The 22,854-nt window shown below is 51.1% G+C and overlaps 1 protein-coding gene across 1 annotated transcript in view; it reads left to right on the top strand.

Annotated features, from left to right (window-relative positions):
* The window catches only part of Ttll9 (tubulin tyrosine ligase like 9), a 45,836-nt gene extending 23,448 nt beyond the window's left edge, over window positions 1-22,388 (top strand). The window contains exons 6-15 of the mRNA XM_047540869.1: window positions 1,775-1,843; window positions 2,190-2,264; window positions 4,104-4,194; window positions 5,457-5,497; window positions 6,304-6,391; window positions 13,028-13,086; window positions 14,084-14,280; window positions 15,751-15,864; window positions 16,950-17,074; window positions 21,931-22,388. Coding sequence (XP_047396825.1) covers window positions 1,775-1,843; window positions 2,190-2,264; window positions 4,104-4,194; window positions 5,457-5,497; window positions 6,304-6,391; window positions 13,028-13,086; window positions 14,084-14,280; window positions 15,751-15,864; window positions 16,950-17,074; window positions 21,931-22,007 — 936 coding nt within the window. The 3' untranslated portion in view covers window positions 22,008-22,388. The remainder of the gene's footprint in view (window positions 1-1,774; window positions 1,844-2,189; window positions 2,265-4,103; window positions 4,195-5,456; window positions 5,498-6,303; window positions 6,392-13,027; window positions 13,087-14,083; window positions 14,281-15,750; window positions 15,865-16,949; window positions 17,075-21,930) is intronic.
* Window positions 22,389-22,854: the final 466 nt, after the last annotated feature.

The following is a 22,854-nucleotide window of genomic DNA, read 5'->3' as shown; positions in this document are numbered from 1 at the left end:
AAAAGGAGCCCAAGTCACCCTGAGGGGGAGACTTTGGTGACCCTTTTCAGAGACCAGATCCTCAAACTCGGGGAGAGAAGGCTAGTAGAGCTAAGGATAGTTCCTCCTAACCATAAAATCTGTAAGGTTTATGGTTAAGAATCCAATTAGGAAAAAAAAAAAAAAATTCAATTAGAACGGGTTAGCATGGGCCAAGGTGACCTAGAGCTGTCATGGCAGGGGGGACTTGAAAGTGTGGTGTCATGCTGTCAGTCAAAAGCCAAGAGGTGGACCTGGGTGGGACTCTCTGGAAGCTTCTCTGGGATCCCTAGTAAAACTGGAGTGCAGGAGACACACTGTCCCTCTCCTCTCTGAGCAGACCGGCTCTCTCCCTTCAGAGTGTCCCCTCTCCCTTTTCCCATTCTTCAGTAACTCATGCCTGTTACTCTGAGCGCCGTGTCTGAACTCTTCCTGACTTGATCGCAGAATCGGGGTTTGAAGGGGCGGTCTTCACGCTGCCTCAGTTTCCCAGAAGGCGCCAGCCTTGTGACCCCGTTATGGATGTCCCTGTCTGTCCAGCATGTGGGACCTCCGGTGCTTCCACAAACTCCCCCGCGCGTGCTGTGGTCTTTGACCTGGGCAGTTCTCAGGGAGTGTGCGGTGTCCCATCTTGTGATTCTCCTTTGCGTCTCCCTGGTGACTAGTGAAGCCGAGTGCCTGTTTACCGTGGGTGACGTGAAGCCTTTGCTGTACGCCGATTCCTCCATTTCCAACATCGCCACACACGTGACTGTCCCTGAGCCATCACCGGGCCCCCCTCGTCTTCTGGGCATACACAGCCCTGACCCAGGGTGCACAGAGTGGCAGGCAGAGCAGGGGCCCCCCATGTGAGCCACGGTAACCTCTCTAGCCCTGCCTGGAAGCTCCCCAGCCCCAAGCTCGGACAGAAAGCCTTGGTGGGCCAGGTAGACCATGCTCAGAGGAGAAGAGAGAAATGAGAATTTGCACTTGCATTTGTGTTGGAAAAAAAGGTGACTGTAGGGGGCAGAGTCAGTAGCCATAGATAATTATAGGGTGGTTCTGGTGCCCAGGAACCAGACCTGGTTTAGGAGGCCCTAGAAGCCAGGCCAGGCTGGCAAATTTCAGTTCAAAACAGGTTAGGCTATGTATGGAAGCTCCCTGAGGTCTGTCGCAGTTATTGCATAACGCCCGGCACACAGTAGGCACCCAGGATATACATTTTGGATGGCTGCTTAGCAAAGCGATCCTGCAACGGAATGGGCTGTGTTTGGGGGTGAGGAGAGGGTGGTGAGCTCCTGGGCACTGCAGCTGTGCAAGACCTGACAGGCGGCCCTTGGAGAAGGGCCACTGGGGCAGAGGACCGCTCTGCAGGCTCCGCAGCTCAGGAAGATCCTCCCCGGCCCAGCCTGGTGAGGCTGTGAATTACCACACTGGGGGTCAGGGCAGGCAGGCTGATTTCGGTATTAGCAGAAGCAAAACCTAATTAGGAAGGCAAATTGATTTCCAAAAAAAGAATTGGATGATATGTTCCCAGGACTGTTAGGAATGGTTTTCTAATTGTCTCTTCTGCATTATTCATGCAAATGTGCGTCTTTGTGCACAAAGGAGCCTCTCCTCCTCCTCCCCCTGCTCTCCCAGGCCTTTGGAGCCCCCTGAGGGGTCCCAGGGGGAGATGGACTTAGAGAAATGCTGGAGAGGGGTCCCAGGCACTAAGGTCAACTAGAAACTGCCAAGCTGAGACAGGCCCTTCTGTGTCCCCCGCCCCTCCCCCCAGGTAGCCCGGTCCCAGGGCAAGGGCATCTTCCTTTTCCGGAGACTGAAGGACATCGTGGACTGGAGGAAGGTGAGCCTCCCCAGACCTCCGCTGCCCTCTCCCCTCCTCTCCCTTCCAAGTTCAGAGAGCCAGCTGTGCACAGAGCAGGGTTGCTGGAACCAGACTGGGTTCTGACCTTGGCACTCAATAGCTGTGTGACCTTGGGCAAGTAGAAGTCCTGGGTCAGATCCTGCCTCTGCTTCTCAACAGCTGTGTGTCCTTAGGGAAACTCCTGAAGCCCTCTGAGCCTTGGTAGTGAGATGGTGTGTGGGCAGGAAGGGCAGGATGACCCGACTCCCGTGGGCTCACAGCAGGTGCTCAATTAATGCATCTCCCCTCTGCCGCCTGTGTTCCCATTCTTCCCATGCACTGTCAGGGCACAGCCTGCAAGAAGTTCCAGGGCCTTGAGGCCCAGCCCTCCCGCTGCACCATCAATTCGTCCGGAAGCCATGTGAGTAGAGGGCTTGGCTGGGGTCCCAGGGAGGAAGTCTGGCTGCCGGGTGGGAGCAGCTTGGGGGTCTGCGGGGGCGTCTGCTCAGGAGACCATTCCCAGCACAGGGCCACCATGTGAGCCCAGGAAGTGTGTGACCCTTGTCTTTGAGCCTGGGCTCCTCATCGGGTGACCACCAAGGGGACCACGGGTGGGAAAGAGTTTGCAGACCTGGAGGGCTGCACCCCCGTGTGAGAGCACAGCAGCCTTCCCGCTGGGTGGCCGATGCAGAGGGCCAGAGATGGCCCAGGGGACTCGGGGGCAGCTGGATGTCCTGTGGGCAGCACCACAGCAGGACTTTCTGCATCGCTGGAAGCGGCCTGTATCCGAGTTGTCTACTGTATCTGAGTTGACCACTGGCCTCCTGCGGATATCATGTCAAGCACCTGTCCTGCAGCCAGTGATAATGAAGGACTGAATTTGTTTGTTTCCTTTTAAAAACTGTGAAAGGGCTGGGTGCAGTGGCGCATGCCTGTGATCCCAGCAGCCCAGGAGGCTGAGGCAGGAGGATCACAAGTTCAAGGCCAGCCTCAGCAACTTAGCAAGGCCCTAAGCAACTCAGTGAGACCCTGTCTCTAAATAAAATACAAATTAGGGCTGGGGATGTGGCTCAGTGGCCGAGTGCCCCTGAGTGCATTCCCTAGTACAAAAAAAAAAAAAAAATTATGAAATTTTTACAGGCGATGGCACAGGCCTGGAATTATAGCAGTTCAGGAGGCTGAGGCAGGAGGATCACAAGTTCAAAACCAGACTCAGCAACTTAGGGAGGTCCTCAGCAATTTAGAGAGATCCAGTCTCAAAATTAAAAAAAAAAAAAATAGCTGGAAATGTTAAGCACCCCTGGGTTCAGTCCCTGGTACCAAAAAAAAATTTATAACAAATAAATAAATAAATAAAAACACAGTACCTTTTTAAAAAATCTGTGAAAGGACTGGGGATGCGCCTCAGCGGTAGAGCACGTGCTTAGCATGCACAAGACCCGGGCTCCATCCCCAGCACACGTGCACACAGTAACGTGGTCAAGTGTAGTAGTGTGGAACCTCCCACTTCCGCCCTCTGACCCGCACCGTCCTGAAGTGTCGCGCGCGTTCACGTTGCTCTGCAGCCCACGCCACCATCCACTCCAGAACTGAAACTGTGTACCCGTTAAACACCAACTCCCGCCCCAGCCCCACATCCGCCCTCCTGCCTTCCGTCTAGGAGTTTGACTGTTCTGGGGTCTCGCGTAAGAGGAATCCTACCACATCGGTCCTTTTGCATCTGGCTTATTTCACTTGGCATGATGTCCTCAAGTTCCATCCTGTTCATAGCATGCAATTTCATTTGCTTTTAACCAGTTTAAATGGAAATAACCATGCATGACTGTCAATTCTGGACTATAAAGGCCCAAGCCAGCCGGCGCCACGTGGAGATTCCCCGGCCCTCCACCCTGGCCTTTCACCCTGGAGCACTGGTGAATCTCGCTTGAGGGCCAAACCCCGTAAAGCCTTGTTCAGCTGCCTTTGGTCTGACTCCTTTCTGGTCACCCGCATCGACTTTACAGTGACCACTGGCTGCCGGGCCAGGTCTACAGGTTAAATCCTCAGGCTCTGGGCCCAAACCATGGGAGTCCACACCCCAGCTATGCCACTGACCAGCTGTGTGACCTTAGCCAAGTCACTCCATCTCTCTGTGCTTCCATTTCTCACCTGTGAAATGGAAATCACATTAGTACTTACTTAAGAGGGTTGATTTAATGTTCAAATAAGATATCCCAAGAAGAGTGTGCTAAAAAAAAGTCAATAATATTATTGCAACTAGGACCCCAAAAGTTCTGATGACCAGAAAGATGAGATTCCTGTGGAGAACTACGTGGCTCAGCGTTACATCGAAAATCCCTACCTGATCGGAGGTGAGATGGCTGCCTGCAGCTCCCTGCCCTTCTGACCAGTCAAACAGTCAGTCAACAAGCCTTGACTAGCTGCCACTGAGGGCCCAGCCAGACATCCAGAGCAAAGGGATGCACAGAAGAGCTCTGTCCAGGCTGTTGCCCACACGATGCCCTGTGGTTGGCGTGCCCTTCCCTCTCCCTCTGGGTTCATGAAAATTCTCTTATGAGAATCAATTCTTTCATGCACACATTTATCCAACAAGAATACCCGCCTCCTCAGCGCCAGCCCTGGCCCGGTGCTGGCTCTGCTCTCCTGGAGTTTGTTTATGTGCTCACCCCCGTGAGCAGACAGCAGTGAGCCAGAGAAATATAACAGTCACCTGCTGCAGCAGGCATTGAGAAGTAAGTCAGCAGGGTCAGGGGACAGGGTGACATGGGAATCGGGAGAACCCAGTGACACCTGGGAGTCATCTGTGGGTGGAACTGGAGGGAGAAGACAGGGAGAGGGAGTGGGGAGGGCAAAGGCTCCTGGGGGAGCCCAGCCTCCTCCTGGAGGCCCAGCCTACAGGGCTTTGCCCACACAGGGGAGAAGCAGCAGGTTGGGGGCTCTTGTCTGAGGCACTTCATTGCAAGAGTTAGTGCCCTTGACTCCTCCTATCTCCTGGGGCACCCCTGGGTCTCCTCTCCGCCCCCTCCCCCCAGGACCCCAGCCCATCCGGGTTTTGTTTCTGTTTCTGTTTTTGCCGCGCTGGGACAGAACTGGCGTGCACAGGCTAGGCAGGCCTCTACCACCAAGCGACGCCCCCAGCCCACACAGGTCCCCAAGCTGTCTGGTCACCCCCTCACCTCTGTCCCTCTAGCCTCCATCTTGATCCTGCCCACTGTCCTCTCCCTGGACAGCTACACCAGCAGCCAGAGGCCTCAGCCACCCTGCACGGCTTCCGTGGTCTGTAGAATAAACCCAAAGACCCCGCCCGCCCCTCATCCGCTCCCCTCTCTCCCTTGGCCCCGGCTCTGGCCGCTCCGGCCTGTCCTGCCTGAAGGCTGGGTGCCTCTCTGGGCCAGGCCGGCGCCTTCTTCACTGCAGGCCACCCTTCCCGGGGCTTTCCTTGGCCACCAAGTCCCAAGTCTTTTCCCAACAGGGCCCCCAGTTACCCTCTCGCGGAACCTCGCGTGTTTTCCCTGGCAGCTCCCTAAAGGTCGCGTCAGTCCGCGCTGCTGGGCCTCTAGATGTCCGCTAAGCAATACTTGGTACACAAATCAGTCCCTTCTTTGCCCCGTAGGACGAAAGTTCGACCTACGTGTCTACGTGCTGGTGATGTCGGTGAGTCACCAGGGCAAGTGCCCTTCTCCGCAGGGGCCAGGGGGCCAGTCTGGGAGCAGATCGTGTGAGCTTCTCTGGTTTTCTCTCTGCCCAGGAGAGCTCAAAGGGGACATCTCGGGCTGGGAGCGGGGTAGGCACAGCAACCCAGTTTCATCATCCCAGATGTTTCAGCATCTGGATTTGCCTGTCCTTTTCTGTCAATCATCCATGGTAGTCAGAGTGAACTCATATTGAGCATCTACTAAGTACTAGGCCCTACTTAGGACCTAGCAGATTGTATCTCAGTCCTTCCAATAACATAAGGAAGTAGGTTCTATTATTATCCTCAGACAGAGAGGTTGAGTGACTTGCCCAAAGTCACACAGCGAGTGAGTGGCAGACTGGGATTCAGATCCAGACCGCGTGGCTCCAGAGTCTGCTCTCCTAACCCGGGAATGGCTGACCTCACTCCACAACCCGTCCCCCATTCATTCATTCGTTCATTCAGCAAACGCTCAAGCCTTCATGGTGCGCTACTCCGCCCTGGGCACAGGGGGTTTGAGACAGTCTCAGCCCCTTTCCTCCTGAACCCCACCGTCTGGTGGGGTGTCACATGTAGTGGCGCAGCACAGAAAAAGCCCACTCCTTTGGTTCCCGCCTGCAACCCAGCGCCCCAGGGAAGGAGGGGTGGACTCAGAGGATGAAGTTAGCCCGATCCTAGGAAGGGAGAGGGCGCGTTCCAGGTGGAGGACACCAGGGTGCAGAGGCCAGGTGGGACCGGTGCCAGCGTGCATCCCCGGTCACCTCTCTCTCCGCCTCCGCCTCAGTACATCCCGCTGCGCGCCTGGCTCTACCGCGACGGCTTCGCCCGGTTCTCCAACACCCGCTTCACGCTGAACAGCATCGACGACCAGTGTATCCTGGGGTCCCAGGAACCACCGCCCACACCCCTGCGCGGCCCACGGCGTGGCCAGTTCCGGGGCACCTCTTCGCCCTATGATGGGTGCTGGGTGCCTGGGAGGGGCCCAGGAGAGGTGCAGTGATCAAGTTGCAAGACTGGCCCGTCGTCTCCCCCGGGGGTTCCCAGGCTTGTGGGTGGAGTGGAGGGCGCAGCGCAGCTCTGCTCAGAACAGCTGGCCCGGACTGCTTTGCTCGAGGCAGGTTTTGACTGATGCGAACATGTATATTATTCACATGCAAAAGAGCAAACAGCCCCGTGGAGAATGTTTGCGTCCTGGGTTTTTGGTTTGGTTGGTTGTTTGTTGTTGTTGTTGGTGTGGGTGCCCTTTTCTTCAGTGCCTAGTGGGTGGCTCAAATGCGATTCAATTTTCATCCATCTGATTGGCAGAGACCAACACTTTGTTAGCACACTGACTTGGCCAGGCTGGGAGAACCTGTATGTTGCTGGTGGGAGTGTAAATTAGTGCAGCCCCTTAGAAGGCAGTCTGGTAAATATCTGTGACAGCCAAATGCTCCCACAATTCCCCTCTGGAATTCTAAGGTACAGGTTTACTCACAATATAGAAAAAGACAGGCTTAAAGGTCAAGCACTTTACAGCCTGGCTTGTGAAAACAAAAAGGAGGGTAGCAAGGAAGCAAGTGGTATACTCATAAGGTGGAGTACTATGCAACTGGTAAAACAGAAAGACCAGAGTGGTTTATGTACTGATAGGAAGCAATCTCCCAGATGTATTGTTCTTTGGGGAAAAAAAAAAAAAAAAAAAAAGCCAAAGTATAGAATGGCAAAAATCATGCTCCCAATTATGTTTAAAAATTATGTGTCCATATGTGTCTACTTATGTGCATATAGATATTTCTGAAGGCCAGAGAGAAGAAACTGGACACAGGGTTACTGGTGTAGCTCAGCAGGAGAGCACTTGCCTAGCATAACAAGGTCCTGGGATCTATCCTAGCAATGAGAGAGAGAGAGAAAGAGAGAGAGAGAAAGAGAGAGAGAGAGAAGAAAAATTGGAAACAGAAGTTGTCTCTGGGAGAAGAAATGGGTAGGTGGGGATAGGTGGAAAGGAAATCTTTTATTACATGTATATTTGTACTTTTAAATTTTTTTAATGTTCTTTTAAAAATAGTTTTAAATTGTCAATGAACTTTTTATTTATTTATATGCGGTGCTAAGAATTGAACCCAGTGCCTCACACGTGCTAGGCAAGTGCCCTACCACTGAGCTACAACCCCAGCCCCTTTTTGACTTTTGGGTCATGTGAATGTATTAACTATAAAAAATACACATTAAGAGAAGCTTTTAGCCAGGTGTGGTAGCTCATGCCTGTAATCCCAGCAACTCAGGAGACTGAGGCAGGAGGATCACAAGTTCAAGGCCACCCTCAGCAATTTAGAGAAGCTCCAAGCCACTCAGCAACACCCTGTCTCAAAATAAAAAACAAGAAGGGCTGGGAATGTGGCTTAGTGGTTAAGTGACCCTGGCACATCCCAGGTGACAAAATTCTTTTTAAGATTTCTAGGCCTGAGCTTCAAAGGAAAATGGGGAGCCAATTCAGAAAGATTTGGGAGGTAGCTCCCCTGCACGTGGGAGATAATCTGTGTATGGAAACAGAACGCTGCTGCCCAGCTTCTGGCTTGGGGACCCCAGCCAATGTTTTTAGCCGGTTCATCTCTCCTTCTCGGGAGGCTGAGGCAGGAGGGTCAAATGTTCGAGGCCAGCCTGGGCATCTTAGACCCTGTCTCAAAATGAAAAATCAAAAGGGCTGGGGGTGTGTAGCTCAGCTGCAGTGCCTCCTGTTCAATCCCCAGTGCCCCCCAAACATCACAAACCCACCTCTCTGCCTTGGTTCTGTCACTCAGTGCAAGTGTGTGTCCAGGGTCACATGTTTGCACTGGCTGCACGAGGGACCCCCCTCGGGCTCTTCTGTGCTTTTCCTACTTTGCCGACTTCACTTCCAGTTTGTTTATTTTATAATTCTAACAAGCATTTATCACATGCAAGTCATCAAATTTAGTTTAGTCTCACTGCACCTCTTTTTAAATTAAAATCAAATAATACAGACAAAGCACTGTGGCCGTCAGTCTGCGCTGGGGTCCTCCCTCCCCTGTTGTGTGTTTGCCCACCTCCAGACTCGGGGGGACTTACCAAGCGAAGAGCCCTCTCCCAGGGCCAGTTTCTATTTAATGAGCCTGCACTCACTGAACATTCACAGTGAGGGAATACACATCGTTTTCCACCCCTCCTCTTAAACTTTTTAATTTTTAAGTCTGGAAATAGTAAAATGTGTAGAAACTGCAGAAAAGACTATAACAGAGTCCTACGTATCTACCTCCGGATTGAACATGTCAATGTTTGAACCTATTTGCTTCAGCTATTACATGCCAACTTTCAAAAAGCAAATAAATTTTGGGATCACAAAATAATAAGAAATATATTTAGCCTGACTTTAATATATGTATTATGCTCACATGTAGTTTACATACAGTTATTCAGATACACACACATCTATACAAACACACACAAAATATAAAAATATTAACTGAAACATTGTGTATAATAGTGATCAAGTAGAAACAACCTAAATCACCCTTGAGGGATGGTGAACTGAATTATAAAGCACCTACTGATGTGGTGCATCTGTTAAGAATAATAAAGTATGTAGTCACAGGCCCGGCATGGTGGCCTATGCCCGTAATCCCAGTTCCTGGGGAGGCTAAGGCAGGAGGGTGGCGAGTTCAAAGCCAGCCTCAGCAAAAGCAAGGCCTAAAGCGACTTAGTGAGACCCTGTCTCAAAATAAAAAAATAAAAAGTGCTGGGGATGTGGCTCAGTGGTTAAGTGCCCCTGGGTTCAATCCCCAGGACCTAAAAAAAAAAAAAAAAAAAAAAAAAAAAAAAGATATATAGTAGAAATGTAATGACCTGGAAAAATGTGTAAGACAGAATCCTAAGTGAAAAAAAAAAAAAATGCAGGTGTAGCACCAGTTTATTTACGACCCTATTTTTGCTTTTAAAAAGTGTGTCCCTACCAGGCACTCCTCTGCCAGAAGAATAGCTAGGGAAAATTTCCTCCTATTCTGTGGATTCTCTCTTTACTCTTTTTTGTTTGCTTGCTTGTTTGGTGCTGGGGATTGAACCCAGGGGTGCTTAACCACTGAGCCACATACCCAGCCCTCTTAAAATATTTCGTTTTGAGACAAGGTCTCACTAAGTTGCTTAGGGCCTCGCTAAGTTGCTGAGGCTGGCTTTGAACTTGCCATCCTCCTGCCTCAGCCTCCTGAGCTGCTGGGATCGTAGACCTGCGCCACCGTGCCTACCTCTCTTCACATTCTTAATTGTTCCTTTTGTTGTGCAGCTTTTTAATTTGATGCCCTTCCATTTATTAATTCTTTTTTTTTTTTTTTTTTTTCTTTTGTGGTGCTGGGGATTAGAACCCACGGTCTTGTGCTTGTGAGACAAGCACTCTACCAACTGAGCTATCTCCCCAGCCCCCATTTATTAATTCTTGGTATTAATTCTTGTTATTATTTCCTGAACTTTAGGGTCTTATTGAGAAAGTCACTGCCTGTACCTATACGTTGGAATATTGACCCTGCATTTTCTTCTAGGAGAAACAACTTTTTTGGTCAACGTTTTACTGCATTTTTTCCTTTGGATGATGTCACAGAGGAGTGGATTCTGGGTCAAGGGCATCTGGCCAGATTCTTTGCGGAGGAGCTCTTTATGTCCCCAAGCCCAGCACACTCATTTCATCTCTGATCCCCAGTGTTGGGGACGATTATTTTTAAAAGTCATTTCTAAGACAATAGGCACTACTGGCTGAAGCATACCTGGGCCTTCATTACGCTATTCTTGCGACTATTCTGAATTATACATTTTCCAAAATGAAAAAGTCAAGAGATGGAACTGACTTGATGAGGAAGGAGGTTTTTGCCTTACAATTTGCATCTCTTCCATTTACATGTCCCCCTCATTTACATTCCTTTTAAATTGTGTATCTTTTATTACTAGGAACTTTGAGCATTTTCCCAGATGGTCTTCTACCGGTTCTATTTCCTCTTTTATGTTTTCACAGCCTTTATTTATTAGGGCCATAACGTTTTATCGTTAACAATTTATGGAGATTTTCATGTGGCAGAAACATTAGACCGTCACATTCACTGTAGTCTCTAATCACGTTTGCCCTTAATTTTTGTCCTGATGTGATGATTCCCATTTGTACCTAGTTGATTCCATAGCTGTCCATTGAGATCGCCTGTCATTTCTGCTGTCATCGCGAAGCTAGGAAAATTCTCTTCCCCCTAAAGATCTCTCAGCAGCTCCACCTCTCATAGATCAGTTTTGATGGCTTGTTTGCTCTTTGCTGCTTGACTCTTGGGTCCATCAGCCTCCCAGGGAGCTGGGATTAAACTTCCTAGCTCTTTATTGCCAAACAGTATTCTACCGCATGGTGATGGTGTACCACATCCAATAAAGGGGATATAGCATTTTATTTACCTATTGATAAACACGAGTTGTTTCCACTTTCGGGCTATTATAAAAAAAGTGCTGCTTTGAGAATTGATTGGTAGAGCCCTTGCCCAGCATGTGCAAGGCCCTGGGTTCAATCACCAATACTAAAAGAGGTGGAGAGAGGTCCAGGTGTTTGTACAGACTGTTTTCATTTCTCTTGAGCATATGGCTGTGAATGGAGCCGCTGGCCATGTGGTAGTTCTGTCTAACCTTTTGAGGAGCTGCTGAACCGGTTTCCGAGGTGCTGCACGCTCTCCCATTTCCACGCGCGCTGCGGGAGGGACTCCAGTTCCCTCACCTCCTACCCACACGCAGGATCATCCAGCCTTTTCATTGGAGCAACCCCAGTGCTTGTGAGGTAGTCTTACTGTGCGTTTCCCCCATGGCGCAAAATGGGTTTGTGGGCCAGTTATAGATCTGTCTGTTCAATCCTTAGCCCTTTTGAAAACTGGGTTGTCTGTCTTTTTATTGTTGATTTGTAAAAATGCTTGATGTATTCCGGAGGCTGGTCCTGTATCAGATACATGATTTGCAAATACTTTCTCCCATCCGTGGGGCGTCTCATCGCTGTCTTTAAAGCACAGACGTTTCTAAGTCTGGTAAGGACCATTTTATCTATCCTTCCTTTATTGCTTGTGGTTCTGGTCATAGCTAAGAAACTCTGCCTGACCCAAAGTCACAACGATTTACCCCTATGTATCCTTCTAATAAGTTTTAGTTTTGTCTCATATGTAGGTCTATGGAATGAGAAAGGGGTTCCATTCTGTTCTTTTGTACCTGCATATCCAGGAGTCCCTGCTCTGTGTTCCAAAACAATCCCCCCCCCCGCCCCCATTGAACCGCCCTGGCATCTGGAACATCACCCGGCCACAGCGTGGGGCTCCGTCCTATGGAGTGATTGCTCATGTGCTTGTTCTTTGGAAATGGAGGCAGGAAAACTCTCAACTATGAAAGAAAAAAATGTCTTTGAAAGGTTCTGAAGATGACGTTCTAGGAAAAATGCTAAGAAGGACATCCACCTTCTCAGAGGCAGACGCCGCCGCGCCCTGCCCCAGGCTGGGAGAGACCTAGACTGGAGCCAGCGACCTGGAACCTCTCCCTCCCCAGCTGAGAGGTGTCCCCAGCGAGGCCGGGCGGAAGCTAGGTGTTATGGTCATTTCACGAGGTGCGGGGTCCATCCTGCTGAGCCCCCGGGGAGGGTGCTGAGGAAGGGGTATCTCAGGTGAGCCTCCACAGTCTCATCTGTGAGATGGGACATATCCAGGAACAAAGGAGATGGTGTGTGTGAACTCTGAGCTGCACAAGGTCACCAGTGTCACTGGAGGTGACACAGTGATGACACAGAGGCAGACTCTCTCGGCTGGGCCTTTAGGGCCACCTGACCCCACCCCAATGCTGGATCCCTCCTCCAATGTGCCTGCAAAGTGGCCGCCCAGCCCAAACCCCTTTGGAGACAGGGAGCTCGGTGTGTCCTGAGACCACTATTCTGGGTCCCTCTTCTCATCAGAAAGCTCTCTCTCCTCTTGAGTTGAAAAAACCCACAAGATGACGCTGTCAGCTGTGCCAGCCCCTTGAGAGGCACTTGTGTGTGTCGGGAGGGGACTGGGGACTGGACCCAGGAGTGTCCGACCCCTGAGCTGCGGTCCCAAGCCTGCTGAGATTTTTATTTTGAAGCAGGGTCTTATTAAGTCGCCCAGGCTGGCACTGAACTTACAATCCTCCTGCCTCAACTTTCCAAGTAGCTGGGATGACAGGCGAGGGCCACCGCCCCTGGCTAAGAGGCATTTTTACGGTGTTTTATCTGATCCTGTGAAGTCAGTGTACTATCATGTCCCCCTTCTAACCGGCGGGTAGAAAGGCCCAGAGAGGGCAAGGGGCCCAGGCTCAAGGGCCCACGGCTAGTAAGGAGGCGGGAGGATTTGAATCCAGGCCTCTCTGTCCAAAGCCCACGTATGTGAACTTCAAGCTGCTGTGTGGCTTTCCCCGTCAATTCCCGCACAGTCTCAGTTCAATCCCGGGGTAACGCGGAGCGCCGCTGTCCTTCCTGTCCACACCAGTCCTTGACCACCAACCTCTGCCAGATGTTCACCTCACCAATGTCGCTGTGCAAAAGACGTCTCCCGACTACCACCCAAAGAAGGTGAGAAACGGGGTTCCTGCCCTCCCAGTGCAGCCTTCTGGGGCAAGGCTGGGAGGGAAGGGCGGATGGCAGGGAGCCCAGGACAGGCCTATCTGGGGCTCATAGTTGACCAGCGAGGACAGGCCCCACCCTTTCCATTTGCAGAGCCCAGGGCAGGAGTACAAGGGAGCTCCATGGATCATGTATCTCAGTGTTTGAAAGTGCAGGTCAAATAACACACCCCTAAAGAAAGTCATTTCACCCTCCCACCTTGACAGAGATCTCCTATTGACCAATCGATTGATTGGTGTACCATGCAGACATTGTTTTTTTGGGGGGCTGGGGATTGAACTCAGGGGCACTCAACCACTGAGCCACATCCCCAGCCCTACTTTGTATGTTATTTAGAGACCGGGTCTCACTGAGTTGCTTAGCACCTTGCTTTTGCTGAGACTGGCTTTGAACTCTTGATCCTCCTGCCTCAGCCTCCCAAGCTGCTGGAGTTACAGGCGTGTGCCACCATGCCTATCTGTCTGTCTATCTATCTATCTATCATCTATCCTATACAACAACCTGCAAAGCCAGGCTGAAGTGCTGACTATTCAGACTTCTCAGAGTGAAGGGCCTGATCCAGGGACACTGGAGAGTGAGCCTCAGGTCACACCTCTTTCCCCTCCTGTGCCTGTACCCCACACGGGGTGCTGCACACACACACACCCCTGTGACCAGCAGCCATTGGTCATCCTAGGCCTTGGGAGGCCCACGAAAGCAGGCTCTGGGAAGGGGCCTGTGCAGGCCATCAGGGCAGGGTCCCCTGGGTCTTGGGTAGCCAGTCCTCTGAGTTATTAGAATCTCCACCCCACAAGAGGGCTGCACTCAGGTCGTCCCGATCCTGGGACTCAGGGCTGGGCCCCTCTTACCCAGACCCAAGGGTGGTGCAGATGGGCTCCTTGGAGGGTCCTGGCAGGCAGGGTCCAGTAACTGAGGTTCCTCCCTGACCCCACTGCCTGGACCCCAGGGCTGCAAGTGGATGCTCCAGCGCTTCCGGCAGTACCTGGCGTCCAAGCACGGGCCGCAGGCGGTGGAGGTGCTCTTCCGCGACATGGACAACGTCTTCGTCAAGAGCCTGCAGAGTGTGCAGAAGGTCATCATCAGTGACAAGCATTGCTTCGAGCTGTATGGCTACGACATCCTCATCGACCAGGACCTCAAGCCGTAAGTGGGCGGGCGCCTGGAGAGCAGCCAGGCGACCTGGTTTGGATGCCAGCTCTGCCACTGCCTAGCCGTAAGACCCTGGGCACACTTCCTTCTCTGTGCCTCCGTTTGCCAGCCTGAAACAGGGTTGGTCATTGGGCCTCTACCTAGGGTTGTTAGGAGGGACAAATGAGCTAGTGTCTCATTAGTGTCAACCGACACGGGGCATGGCTGGCTCTCGGAGGCCTGTCCTGTTCGTGGGCGGAGTCGGGGTTGCTCCCCTCACACCAGGCTAAAAGCTTCCCCTCTGGAAGTCTCGGCACTTGGAGGGTGCAAAGTGCCACGTAAGGGAATATTGTCACGGCGGCCATCGCTGCCAAGAATGTGGTGCATTCTTGCCCATGGAGGGGGTTGAGCTGGCGAGGAGAACAAGCTGGAGCTGGCAGGGACCGGAGCAGTGGCCTCACATGACACGGCAGGACATGGAAACCCGTGGGTTCGGCGTCGGGGGAGGGGGAGGTCAGTAGCGAGTCAAGGGCAAAACCAGGCTCAGAGGCCAGTACCTGGGCTGGCTGCTTCCCACCAGCACTGCTGGATGCAGGAGGCGGCTCCCCTGCCCAAGGTCACCGCATAGGTGCCGAGGGACTTTTGGAGCCAGGAATAGGGCCAGAGCAACACCTAAGTCAGCACCTGGCTAAAGGGAAACTGAGTCCCAGTACCCAGTGGTCTCTCTCCTCTGCCCCCTGCAGCAGGATCTGGTTGCATTATCAGGGTGGACTGAGGCAGGAGCAGGTTTGGGAGGAGGAAACGTGGAGTAGCAAGGGGGTCTCCGGCCCCCCGCTGTCCAGCAGGGAGCCCTTTGCGCTGGGCCCGAGCTTCCTGTCTGTAAAATGACCAGGCTGTACAAGACCTCCCGGTTGCGTGCTGGAGGCCCTGGGCTGCTCTGGGCCTGCAGATACGGGGACTCTGGGTTTGACCTTCAGAATGTTTTTGTTTGCGTTTAAATTTTTTGACAAGCTCTAAAATCTGGAAGATGTCTACATAAAAATCAGGCTTCGGGGCTTTTCTAGAAAAATCAGCAGATCTCACAATTCTGGGCTCACACTCCCCTGGGGCAACGCGCTCCTGCAGCTGCCCGGAGCCACCCCTTAGGTGCGGAGTGCCCCTCGCTGCTCACCCCCGCCCCTGCCCACCGTCTGCCAGCCCCGACCCAGCTGGTCAGTTGCCGGCTGTGGCAGACTTTCCCCGCCAGGGATCTCCCTGCGCTCCGGTCTCTGCGGGAAGAGGAGGGTCACGGGCAGGAGCGTGGGGGGCCCTCCGTGCCCAGGACCAGCACCCCTCCTCTACGCTCCCTTTCTTCAGAGCAGAAAGACGAGGGAGCAGCCCTGGCGGAGCTGACAGCGGTTCCAGGCAGCCCGTCTAGCCTCAAGGAAGTCCCAGGGCCTCCAGAGACCAAGTGGCCCTCAGAGTCTCCCTCGCGTTCCTCCCCAGGTGGCTCCTGGAGGTCAATGCCTCCCCATCACTTACGGCCAGCAGCCAGGAGGACTACGAGCTCAAGACCCGACTCCTGCAGGACACGCTGCACGTGGTGGACATGGAGGCGAGGTGAGGCAGCCGGCCGTGGCAGCTGGGTCTCCATGGGGGAGGAGAACCCAGGGCCCTGCATGGCCCCACCATTGTACAGATGGGGAAACTGAGATGTCCACACAGGATGGGGTCCTAGCCCACGGACTCAGCCTCTCTGTAATGGAACAAGGCCAGCTGCAGCTTTCTGAGATGCAATCTAGCAGGGTTTACTCAAAATTTCCTAACTGTGGGACCCTGGACCAATTGCTTCACCTCTCTGAGCCTCAGTTTCCTCATAGGTGAAATGGGAAACATGACTATCCCTCAGGGCTAGATTAATTTACTAAGATAATTCATTGCAAAATGCTTAGCTCACAGTAACTGCCCAATAAGAGACTATTTATTGTTATAACAATGTTTATATAATGGGAAGAATCCAGGGTTAGCTTCAGGAATGGGTGCATCCAGGTACTTAGTCAATGTAGGCTGGTTGGTCTGTTTCCTCCCCCTCCCTCCCTTGCTCTCTGTCCACCCCCTTCTGCATCAGCTTTCCCTCAATTATTCCAGCAAAGGTTGGAGGGCTAATTCTCATTGCTGAGAGTGGGTCACATGCCCCTTCCTGAGCCAATCATTGTAACTCTGATAGATCAGACCAGTGGGTAGGAGCAACCTCACCTGATCCATAGGGGTGAGGGAGAGAGGAGTGACTCTTAAAGAAAAACAGAGCCATCTTGGACTGAAAGAAGGTGAACCCGATGCTGAGCAGAGAAACCTTCATCCACTAAATCTACCTTTACTTATTCATTCAACAAACATTTGAGACCCTATTGTGTGCCGGACCTTGCGCCATACACTGGGGATACAGTAAAAAAGATGGCAGACCTAGTCCCTGGCTTCATGATGTTTGTGGTTTGGGGAGGAAAGCAGACTTTAAACCTGAAATCACACTGGGTGCCTCTTCCTGAGGGCAAGTGTGGGGGCCTCAGGGTAAAAAAGAGGGGCCACCTCTCAGAGACCTGTGTGGGTGCCACAGACCAAAGGAGGTTCTGACAGGGTGGGCCCCCGTGGGGCTGAGGAGGGCTGGGTCCTGGCTTCTCTAACCTCTGCGTCTCCCGCCCGTCCAGGCTCACAGGAAAGGAGAAGCGAGTCGGGGGCTTTGACCTCATGTGGAATGACGGCCCTGTCAGCAGAGAGGAGGGGGCTACTGACCTGTCGGGGATAGGAAACTCCGTGACCAACACACACCTCGGTATGTGGTGCCGGGTGGGACGCGGGCGCCAGGCTGTGTCCAGGAGGTGGCCGGGGTCTGGAGGCAGCCTCACCAAGCAGTCAGATGGTCTGAGTCGGATGTGCTCCTCGTCAGCAGGGATTTAGCCTTGCTGTTCCTCATCTGTGGAATGAAGACGGACTAGTTCCTCCGTGTGCCTGGAACACTGTCCGGCACATAGCGAGACATCAGTGATCGGTCAGGAGGTGGACATCAAAAGGCTTCAGTGGAAAACTAACGCAAAACTGCATAATATGCCATTAAGGAAATGAAGGACCACAGGGCTTGACGTTAAGCTAGTTTCTAAAAAGTGAAAATTTTTTCCTGATTATAGAAACTTTTCACACAGCTGGGTGCGGGGTGCATGTCTGTAATCCCAGTGACTTGGGAGGCTGAGGCAGGAGGATTGCAAATTCAAGGTCAGAGGGGGAAACTTAGTGAGACCCTGTCTTGAAATTAAATACAAAAGGCGCTACGGGTGTGGCATAGTGGTTAGGACACCCCTGGGCTCAATCCCTAGTACTGAAAAAAAAAATGTGTGTATACACACACACACACACACACACACACTACACACACGCACTGTACACACAAACACATACACACACTACACACACACACACTATATACACACACTATACACACACACATACACACTATACACACACACACACACTATACACACATGCACTATATACACACACACTATACACACATGCACACACACATACACACACTATACACATACACACACTATACACACACGCACATATACACACACTATAAACATACACTATACACACACGCACTATACACACACACACACTATACACACACTATACACACACACACTATACACACACACATACACACACATATACACACACGCACTATACACACACACACTATACACACAAACACATACACTATACACACACATACACACTATACACACACACTATACACATACACACACTATACACACACGCACTATATACACACACACTATACACACACCAAACACACACACACACACATACACACACACACTATACACACAAACACATACACTATACACACACATACACACACTATACACACACACATACACACACTATACACACACACTGTACACACACACATACACACACTATACACACACACTGTACACACACTATACACACACTATACACACATACACACACATACTATATACACACACTGTACACAACACACTACACACACATACACACTATACACACGCACACTATACACACACACACTATATATACACACTATACACACACAACTATACACACACACTATACACACACACTATACAAACACATTATACACACACACACTGTACACACACACATACACACACACACTATACACACACACACACTGTATACACACACACACTATACACACACACTATACACACACACATACACACACACACACACTATACACACACACAGTCATTGTAGAATATTTGAAAACTAAAGAAGGAAATTTTTTAAAAAAACCATGCAGACATAACCATCTTTAACAATGTGTGTTTCCTTCCAGTTTTTCAAAAATGTACATATTCATATTTTTATTTTATAAAATTGGCATTGGGCTGGAATTGAGTCCAGCATTTCCCATTCAAGAATATTAACCAGAACCTCTCATTTGGGAACATTTTTTGGCCAGGACTGGACTAAACCCTTTACACACATTATCTCGTTTCATCTTTAGGGGAGTTTTTATGACCATTCTACAGATGAGGAAATGGTCTCCAGATGTTTCATGGATTGTTGAAGGCCTCAGTATTAAGTGAAGAGCCAGACTTGAACTCTAGTGAGACTCTGAAGCCCGAACATTCACTGCTGGACTCTCTTGACCTTTTAGTTAAAATTACCACACAGCTGCAAAATATTCAAGTTTGCATAGATGCCAAAATTTACCAAGCCAGTTTCTTCTAATTGGCCATTTGGCACAAATCTCATTTTTTACTTTTATAATATTGTGGTAGATTCCTCTCCCATAACCCAACTGAAATTCTGGCAGTTACCTTAGGGCAGATTCTTAGAAGCAGAATTACTGGGCCAAAGGGATGAACTTATTACAACCAAATTGATTTCCAGAAAGATTACACCAATTTGCCAGTTTTGAATTTAAAAAAAAAAAATCTGTGTCAACTTGAGAGGTAAAGAGTCCTGGCACATTATTGTTTTATGTGCACATCATTGGTTCCAGGTGAGGTTTTGGTTTTTCAAAATTGCAGTTCTTTTGTAAGCGATCCATGCCCTTTATTTTTCTATGGGTTGTTTATAGCTTCTTTTTTTTTTAATTTATAAAAGCTTTGGATATTAGTATGTTGGACATATTACCCCTCTGTCAAACTTACGGTAAAGATTTCCCTGGTTTTGTCATTTGTTTTTAACTTTTGTTTTATGGTGCCTTTTTCCTTTTCGATGAAACTTTGTATCTCTTTTAGGGTTGGTATGACTTGGATTGGGTTTGGCAGCCCGCAACTAAAAAGCCAACTGTTAAATAGAGAGGGAGGGACTGACTTGTCTTGAGCCACAGGAAGTCTTGGGTAGGCCACGCAGGGCTGGCACGATGGTCCTGTGATACTCCTGAGGACCCAGTTCTTTCTTCTGCCTTACTATACTTAACAGGTTGGTTTGGTGTTCATGGTTGTTGTCTCAAGGTTGCAAAATGCCTGCACCAACTCCAGACACTGTGTCCTTGTCCCAGGAGGAAAGACCAAAAAATCCAAGACCAATGCCTTTTCTCAAAGGCATCAACTTCTTATTCCAAAAGGGAAGCCCTTCTAGGGACCTTCGTGTCATCATTTTGGCCAGAACTGGGTCACTTGGCCACCCAGCTGCAGGAAGCTTGGAACCAGTAGTTTGCCTTGATGAAGGCGTAGGCAAGGGGGGTTGTGATCAGGGTTTCCACGGTGGAGCCCAGTGTCTGCCGCGGTGCCGTGGTGGATGACTGTAATGCCTGTGGAGCTAGTGGGTCTATGATCGCCTGGAATCTAGTTAAAATGTGTACTGGGATTTAATAAGGGGTGGGGCCTAAGAGCTGCATGCTGTCTGTCACCAGCCCTTCCTCAACCCAGCAGCTTCAAATGACTATTTTATTTCCTCATGGTTCTTCAGCTCTCTTCTGGGGTAACTCATGGGCTATAGGCCCCTGGGACACAATGACCCAGGAGAGCCTCATTCTCCCAAATGAGGGTTGATACTGGCTGTCAGCTGGTCCTCCTTCCGTGTGACCAGCAGTCTGTCCCTGGCTTCTTCCCCTGGTAGTCCCAGGGTTCCAAGAGAAGACATGGCAAAGCCTCTTGAGACAGAGGCTCAGAAGTCCCCTGTTGTCATTCTGCTATGATCCATTACTTAATTCAGTTTGCTAAGCCAGCCCAGAATTGCAGAGTGAGGAAATAGACCCCCCACTTGAGAAGAGTGGCAGTCACCCACAGAGGTTTGTATAGCAATGAGAAAAACTGCAGCCATCTCTGTGGACAAAACACGCCCAATACCAAAGCTGCGGCTCCTAGGCCCCCGTTGGGCAGCACAGAAAGGGCACGGTGGTTCTTCACCTCACACCAGAACCACCTGGAGCTTTAAGAAATATGCCTACCAGAGATAAAAATATGGTTAGACCAGGCACGGGTATTTTTAAGAGCTCCCAATGACTCAGTGCAGTAGAGAGCCAAGTTTCCAGTCAAGTATTTGGGTGGATGGTGGTAAACACAGGAGGCTGCGGGGCTGGGGGAAGGAGGAAGAGAACTGGTTGGGGACTGAGTGAGGGATGTGTTCAGGGACATCTGGGTGAAAATGTCAGAGCTGTAGACAGAGATCAGTCTACAACTTGTAAAAAGAGGTTTGCACTGGACAGGAAACCTTGGCACTATGAATGAGCCAATTATAGCTAAAGCTCGGGTTCCATGGGACTCTGGAAAATCCTGAAGATACACATAGTGGGATGCTTGATGACTGGTGAGTGCCCCAGAGACAGGCACCGGGTTTTGAGCGCTAAGAAAGATGGCAGGTATCTCCAGGTCAGCACCATGGCCACAGTCACTGAAGCAGCATTTGTGAGTGCCGTCAATATGCCTGGCACAGATTAAATGACTGTGGAGTTGCCTTAAGGATCGGCTGTGAGAGCAAGCAGGAAACAGGCTGCACCATGAACGTGCTGGGAGGTTGGCCTCAGCCTGGCCTCAGGCTGGACTGCCCGGGGACACACTGCCGGGAGCCAGGGGGACACTTGTGGGACAACTTGTGGGACAACTCATCTCTTAACCAGTTGTGCTGGCACACAGGCCGAGTAAAGGAAGAAAGCTAACACTTCCCGGGCTTCAGGTGCTGTGCAGCTTCATGCCTCTTCCCCAGCAATGCCAGGAGGGAAGTGAGCGTGGGTAGTGGCCAAGAGCTTCACTCTGGCCCCGCTAGCCTGGGTTCAGGTCCCCGTGCTGCTGCTTGTGTCAACTGGGCAGTAACCTCTCTGAGCTTCCATCTTCTTGCCTGCACAGGGCCCTGTGAGGGTTCAGAAGTTCCCGTTCGGCACCTGCAGCAGCCCTGGTTGGAGGCCAGCCAGTCAGCGTTAGCTCTTGCTAAGGGGGTGGTATTGTCCCGACTGAGGAAACTCATGTTCATAGAGGTAAAGGGCCATGTGAGGGCCCTGGCAGCTCAGGAGTGGAGCCAGGAAGCAAACCCTGGCCACACATGGCTGCGTGACTCCTGCTGTCCCCTCCTCCCTCTGGCCATGCACGCACCGGGTCCTCCACTCCCCCCAAGAACAGCATCCCAGCCAACACCTCACTTCCCTTCCAGGCTGTGTCAACGATCGGAAAAAACAGCTGAGGCAGCTGTTCCGCTCCCTTCAAGCCCAGAAGAAAGCATCCAGCTGACCCCAACTGCCACGAGCCAAGAGGCCCTGCAAGGTGCCACCCTGGCCTCTCCAGCCCCCCGATTCCAGCACAGCGGCACCACACAGCATCCTCCCTCCCTCGGGCTTGGCAGCAGCTTCGCTGGCTAAGCAGCCTCTGCTTGCTGCTTGGCCTGGCTCCTTGGATCCCCCACCCCTGGGCTTCTTTGCATCAGGAGACAACCAATCCCTGGGACCTGAGGGGCTTTAACCTTGACAGACTGGCTTGGTGACTGGACCCAAAGATGACAAGTGCAGCAAGTTCTGCTACCCCAGAGAGATCACATCTAATAAATGAGCACAGACCTTACATGGAGGAAAGTCACTGGGCACTGGGTCTGGCTCAGGGGAGGCTGTTGGCTGCAGCCTAGTTCACCGGACTTTGGTTTTTTTTTTTAAATGTGGTGGTCCTGGGGATTGAACTCAGGGGTGCCCTACCACTGAGAACATCCCCAGTCCTTTTGTTTTTAATTTTGAGGCAGGGTCTCTTTAAGTTGCCAGAGTTGGCCTCAATCTTGCAATCTCCTGCCTCCACTCCCAAGTAGCTGGGATTACAGGTGTGCACCACCATACCTGGCTGGCTTTGGCATTTTGGTGCCTCTCAGGTCATGCTGGAAGGGTCCATTGGATCAAGAGTTCAGGGTTCAAGGAATCTGTCTCTAAACTGTACTTGCAAAGCAAGCAATTATTAGATTATGTTTACTAGGTGTCTGGGGAAGTGCTAAGCCCTCCTCTTCGCAACACAATGACCCTGCTTGTCAGTGGACCTCCCAGTCACCATCTGAAAGCCAGTGTGCCCATTTTTCAGATGGACAGGTGAGGGTTGGGAA

Source organism: Sciurus carolinensis, chromosome 2, assembly GCF_902686445.1.
Source record: "Sciurus carolinensis chromosome 2, mSciCar1.2, whole genome shotgun sequence".
NCBI lineage: Eukaryota > Metazoa > Chordata > Mammalia > Rodentia > Sciuridae > Sciurus > Sciurus carolinensis.
The sequence above is the reverse complement of the archived record's forward strand: the minus strand, read 5'-3'. Positions and strand labels throughout refer to the sequence as shown.